Consider the following 6731-nt stretch of genomic DNA (forward strand, 5'->3'; position numbering starts at 1 on the left):
TGCATAAAATAATGAACATATAAACCTTGCAACAAAATGTATACATACACACCAAGCAAAACTCATATAATAATCATAAACAAAACTATATATGTTGTCCTAAAACCTAATCAAACGGTTTTGAAATTATTACGCTTCATGATCAGGAGCAGGGGAGTACCAAGCAGGGGACCTTCCTTTTGATCTAAGCTGGTGAACGGAGAGTCCGACATTTTCCCCTTCTCTTCTTCCTCCATCTCTTCACGACTCTTCGGTAGTCCGTCTGGCACCGGACACGCTCTTCCGCCTTCAACCGCAAGTGTGTTCTCCGAGTTCATCTTATTCACGTTTGATCCGTTTTGTGACTGCTTTTTTGCCTTGTGAGTTTCCGAGATCCCGTGTAAACATCCTATCAAGGATTTCACACCTCCTGATTCCAGTATCACTCTCTCCACCTCTTCGTTTGGCGCTTCTTTCTATTCATATATCATTTCAAAAGTTAATTATTACTGAACTTGAATCACACAAATTGAAACTGATAATTTCAACCTTAAATCAATTACTTTACTACTTAACTACAAATTGGAACTATAAAGGTAGATAATCTAATAATATTAACCTAACTACTAAATTTGAATCGTACAAGCTGAAATTATACTATAGATAATCTTATATTTTTTAACTTGAATCAATTACTACTAAACTTGCAATTATCATCCTTCTCTTTCTCTCCTAAACTCACCAAATTTTCACATTCAAACACTTGCAATTTCATCAGCTTCACAAGAATCTTACTTGCAGCTGCATCAGATTTCACCGGGTATCTTGTTTCACTACAATTCTCTATGCTTGACTCTTCAACTGCCCCAATATACTCTGTGAATACAGACCTTAGTTTCGTATTGTAGTTGAACAATTCAATAGACAATTTTCACAAAAGGGAAACAGAGAACCATTTATATGAGATTACAGATATAAGAGTCTTGGTGAAAAAGAAAAGCAAAATAAATCAATTAGATAACTTTAAATAAATGAAGGTAGAGAGATATACCTTGGCATTAACTTCATCCTATGTTAATACGGGCGATATGGGAGATGAGGGGCCAGTATCTACCTCCTTTACTATATCTTTCTTTCAGATTCGGGCAATTCACGATAAATAATCTCAATAGTGAAGGCAACAACATTTCTGGTAGATCCATCATGCTAGTACAATTGTGAAAAGTGAGAAACTGGAGGGAGGTGAGGTGTTGGGGATGCGATACTTTCTTTAGAGCAGGGCAACTGAAAAACTCTAGATGTTGGAGGGAGGTGAGGTGTTGGATTCCCATTGCAGCTGATTCCAAATTCTTAAATCCATTTATGTAAAGAGAAGTAAGAGATGAGGGAAGAAGGTGAGAAATTTGACTACAACTAGTCACTCCATCCTCACCCCATAACCGTAGATCCACAAGTGAGGTTGGGAAATTCTGTGAACCCCACTCTGAAAAAGGCTTCTTCAACATCCTTATATTTAAGGAACGCAAATTGGGAGGCCAGACCCCACCAGGAGAAAAAGGATCCATTCTTGGACAATCCAATATTTCTACTTTCTCCAGCGATGTCAAATTGTCACAAAGAAAGGAAACATCCAATTTGGGACAATTCATCAGTACCAGCTTCTTTAACGATGTCAAATTATCAGGAAATGACTCAAGACTTTCACAATCATCTATTGTCAATTCAGTGAGGTGAACCGACCATATCAGTTCGTTGACTGTTTTGAGATTTGGCCAATCTCTTATATATACACATTCAAGCATTGGCATGTTGCTTCTGTTTCTGTTTCTGTTGTTGTTCATCTTTCGTCCTCCCCATTCACTTTCCAACAGTTTCCTGCACTGAAAGATTTTAAGTACCCTGAGCTTCTCCTGTCCTCCTTTTGGAAACAAGACAGCTGAAACTGAACTACAATTACTGACACTCAACTCCTTAATGCCATTTGGACAACGGCAACGCTCCATATTGTTACAATTCCATACTCTCAAAATCCTAAGAGATGTTAGGAGGTTGGTATCACAATTGTCCTCCTCCTCTTTCTCTCCTAAACTCACCAAATTATCACAACTACCCACTTTCAATTTCCTTAGCTTCACAAGAAACTTACTTGCATCTGCATCTGATTTCACCAGGTAACTTATTTCATTGCAGTCTAATATCTCTAATTCTTCAACTGCACCAAGATATGCTATAACACCTCTCCACACCACATCATTAAGACTTGAAATACCATTTATAACCAACTTGGTGACTGCTGGAGCTACTTCAACCAAGCTTCTCAACACACCACTATCACAGTTACTCATATTCAGAGCATTCAATGAAGGTAATGCTTCAAGTGTGACTGCAACCAAATTAGGACAATTGTATAATCTTAGAACATTCAATGAAGGTAGAGCTTCAAGTGTAACTTCAACCAAATTAGGACAATTGTTTATTGTAAGAACTTGCAAGCGTGGAAACACAGCCCCTAACCATTTCTTCCACCCACGCATTTCGGCAAAACTCAGAATTTCAAGTGAAGGAAATGTGCGAACTGCACCAAATAACTCAAAACCCACAACTTCCACCTCAAATAAGCCTTGAATAAACAACTCCTTAAGTGACGGTAGCAGCGCAAGTGGCGGTAGAGATGTACATCTCTTACAATCACTTATTACCACATGCTTCAAATGAAGAAACAAGGGATCCCCAACCCAGTTTGGAAACTCTAATCCCCCATATGACTTGATTTTGAGTTCTATTAACGTATCATCACAAGGCTTCAGCTCATTAAGGACCTCTTTTTCAAGCGTTTCATTACGTGAATCATATAGCTCATCACTCCATTCAAGCGCTAGCTTACTAAGTCTCTTTTCTGAAAAGTTTGCTTTATGTGCATGAATTGCATTTTGCACTTTTTCCAAGCCTACAATGGAAACTTTCCCACATAGATTCTTTAAGTCTTTAATTTTGGCTGCTTCAGATCCACTTTCGCTTCCGATAATGATTTGTGAGAGAGTAATATGTAGGCCTTTCAACTCGCCTATCCTTGATAGTGGCTGAAACAAAAGCGGGGTGTCCCTAACATCAAGATGCTGCAGGTTTTTAAGAGTTTGGAAGTTGTTGGGCAACTCAGTTAATTCAACACAACCACATAAGTTTAGTGTTTGTAAATTATAAAGTTTACAAACAGTTTCCGGTAAATGTTTAATTGTGGTTCGAGATAGATTAAGGTACCTCAAGTGCCTCAAAGTACCAATAGACTCCGGAACCTCATTTATATAAAAGCCACTCAAACTGAGAACCCTTAATAATGGTAACTGAGGAAGCAAGTCAGTGAGAATCTTATTGGATAACCAGAAACCTCTCCGACTTTCTTCTGTCCCAACAGACTTTGCCAAGAATGTTCTCAAACTTTTGGCTGTTTCAAATGCCTCGAACTTCTTGTAAGCTACAAAGTTCTCACGAACGAATGACATATGGTGGTACTTTTCCAACAACTCCTTCCTAATATTCTTCTCCGACTCATTATCTAACCTTAAAAAAAACTCATTAGCAACAGATGTCGCCAAGTCATTCATGAGATCATGCATCACAAACAATGATTCATTATTAGGTGCATGTTGAAAAAATGACCTTGACAACAACTCATCAAAGAATCCGTGACCCAAGCATTCTTCTGTTGAACCGCTTGGAGATGGCTGGTACAAGAACCCTTCTGCCATCCATAATAAAACTAGTTCCTCCTTGTCAAATAGGAAATCCTTCGGAAACAAAGCGCAGTATGCAAACAACTGCTTCAAAGTTGCAGAAAGATCTTGGTAGCTTAGTCGAAGGGCTGGGAGAATTCCACCTTCTTTTAATCTCCATATCTCACTGTTTGATACTTCCTTCCAGTGATCTACTTCATCTTTTTTGGCTCTCAACAATCTACCAAGTGCTATCAAAGCCAAAGGTAATCCACCACATTTTTTCACAATACCTTCAGCATAAGGTTTGAGTGACAAATGTGAATCAAAGTTATTTACACCTAATGCATGTCGAGCAAATAAAGACAGGGCATCATCATCTGATAGGCTTTGCAACTGCTTGTTTTGAGGATTGTGAACCAACTGTTTGAGCAATTGATCCTTCCGTGTTGTTAAAATGATTTTACTTCCTGGAGCACATGTATAAAATGGTCTGGCCAGGGTTTCCCAATCTGCATAACTTTCACTCCAAATATCATCTAGTACCAATAGAATTTTTTTATCCCTTACGTGATCTCTAAGAGCTTCTTGAAGCCGATTAAAATCTGAAACTTCCTTGTTTGCCATAGATTGAAAGATCTCTTTGCTTATACGAAAGCTATCAAACTCATCCGAGACACAAACCCATGCCTTGAGTTCAAAGTGATCTTTGACGTGTTGGTCATCGTACAAAAGTCTAGCCAAAGTAGTTTTACCGACCCCGCCCATGCCAACTATGGGAACAATACTAAACTTTTGATCACATGGTTCATCCCCCAATAACAACAACTGTTGGAGCAATGCCTCTTTCTGAGCTTGGCGTCCAACAATACTAGATGGATCAACAACAGAGGATTGAAATCTTCTATTATTAATGTTATTATTGTTTCTTGGCCTTGAATCCTCTGTGAGGCTCAAACCAAGAGCGGCTTTCTCCTCAACTAGATCTTTCAATTTGGCGGTAATACTATATAACTTGTCATGCATGCTAGTATTCCGTGAGAAGTTTGTGCAACAAGTTGGAATCAACTTTCTTACCTTGTTGCTGATGCCTTCTGACTCGTGGGTGGACTCATGCTGCATGGCTTCGGTCAGCCAACCATCGAGGACATCATCTATGTCGTAAGCCAGATGCTGGAGATCATTGAGCCATCGTTTCACAGGTGTACGGGTTACCTCCTTCTGAGAAGCATCAGCAAGCACACCATGGATCTGGATTAAAGATCTCTGCCATTTCTTGATCTCAGCATCAATTCCGTTGTTGCGAGCGATTCTTTTCAAAGTTGTAGAGGACAGCTTTTCAAAGAGCACAGGGAGGAGGGCAGAAAGTACCAGTTCAGCCATTGATTTTGGTTTGATAATATTGTTGAGGTGTTGAAGAAATGGTTGATGTGATGAGGCGTTGTTTATTTTGATCGGCTAAAGGAGATTTTCATATGCAATAGTTATGGTCATCGTCAACGTCAACGTTCCAATTATTTTAAAGTAGCACTAACCACTAATTTGAATTCTTGTGCCGAAAGGAAAACCACTATAAGTAAAATATAATTTTATCTGTGTTTTCTTTCACATTGGATGCCCATTTGTTATTTTCACGACTCAATCAATTATTGTTCCCTTTTCTTTCCTATATACAAATAAATCACCACTCAGTCAATACCTTTTTTATATTTAAAAAAGAAATTGATTAGCATCACTTTTGGAGCCACTCAAAAAAAAAAAAAAAAAAAAGAAACCTAACAATTTGTTTATGGTTTATAGAATATAGTTTTATCTGTCTTTTCTTTCAAATTAGATGTCCATTTGTTATTATTAACTAAATAAATCACGACTCAATAATTGTTCTCTTTTCATTCCTATATACATCTCAAGCTGTTTTATATATTAATAAACTAGGTTAGTTCCTCGTGTGTTACACGGGTGAACAATCTAAACCATATAATAAATATTTCTTGTAAATGTAAACCAATAATATGACAAAACAAATATTGAACCTAACTATATATAAATTTCTTAAATTAAACTAACATACAATAACTAAAATTCCCATAATAAATAAATAAGATATTTGAGTGTGTTTCCTTTTCATCAAACGAATTTTAAAATTTATGGTTAAATATTTTATTAAAAAGAACGACAATGGTGCTGGTCTTTTCTCCCACGTATTTAATCACATGACAACTTCAGGGGTCTAGTCCTAGCTAGTCCTCGGTTATGTCTCATTGCATTATGACAGTACTGAAAGGGGTGATTTCATCTGTCCAAGTTTGGGAACTTGTCCAGTTATGTCTCATTGAATTATGAACTGTCTCGTGTGATTGACACCTTAAACCCCTTATATACTTTGAGAAAAATCCAATTTTCGAGGAATACGGGCCGTATAAGATTACACAATTTACTTTATACGGGCCTTATATATGTTGGCACAGACTTTGTCAGTTAATTTAATTCTATAAGTTTTTTTCATGTGTTATTATTAGGACCCATTTTTTTTAATCGGGATATAAAATAATAATCATACATCATATCCATGCATATTTAATTGTATCAAGATAAGGCATATTTTATATCCTATTCATCATAACCGTATTATAAAAGTCACCAAAGTATTGAATTCAAAATAATTATGATTTTTTTCTAGAAGAGATTAAATTAAAAAATAATTATCTATAAAAGATTAAACTAAATAATATTTAATAGGAGGATTATCTATAATTAATTATAAGAGATTAAAGTAAATAATAATTATCCATAAGATAAATAGCCTAATATGATGACAAGTGTTTCAAATATGGTTTCTATTATATAGTATAGATAACTAGCATAACTTTTAGAGCTACTCAATAATTGCTCTTCATGTCTGTAGGTTTATAATGGTCCTACAGACTAATGGATTCCAACACCTTTATGGTACATGCATGTTTGTGTGTCGGGCATTCCCTTTAATTTGAACCTGTCTTAAAATAAAAAGAAATATGTTGGTGATCCGAATCTCTGAAGGAA

General features: G+C 36.5%; 1 protein-coding gene across 2 annotated transcripts; it reads right to left on the bottom strand.

The window, feature by feature from the left end:
- On the bottom strand, positions 1-5180 carry LOC110915844 (putative disease resistance protein At3g14460). 2 transcript variants are annotated; one of them, XM_022160588.2, is made up of 3 exons: positions 1031-5180; positions 775-855; positions 1-455 (listed from the first exon to the last, which is right to left on the bottom strand). In XM_022160588.2, the coding sequence occupies exon 1, from the start codon at positions 5070-5072 to the stop codon at positions 1044-1046; it is 4029 nt and encodes a 1342-aa protein (XP_022016280.1). In that variant the 5' UTR covers positions 5073-5180; the 3' UTR covers positions 1-455; positions 775-855; positions 1031-1043. The 2 variants fall into 2 exon arrangements, with proteins under 2 accessions (XP_022016280.1, XP_035841984.1); XM_035986091.1 differs by having other exon boundaries at positions 722-855.
- Positions 5181-6731: the final 1551 nt, after the last annotated feature.

Source organism: Helianthus annuus, chromosome 16, assembly GCF_002127325.2.
Source record: "Helianthus annuus cultivar XRQ/B chromosome 16, HanXRQr2.0-SUNRISE, whole genome shotgun sequence".
Lineage (NCBI taxonomy): Eukaryota > Viridiplantae > Streptophyta > Magnoliopsida > Asterales > Asteraceae > Helianthus > Helianthus annuus.

Coding starts and splice junctions, on each gene's coding strand:
- LOC110915844 (XM_022160588.2), bottom strand. CDS start 5,072: ATGGCTGAACTGGTACTTTCTGCCCTCCTCCCTGTGCTCTTTGAAAAG.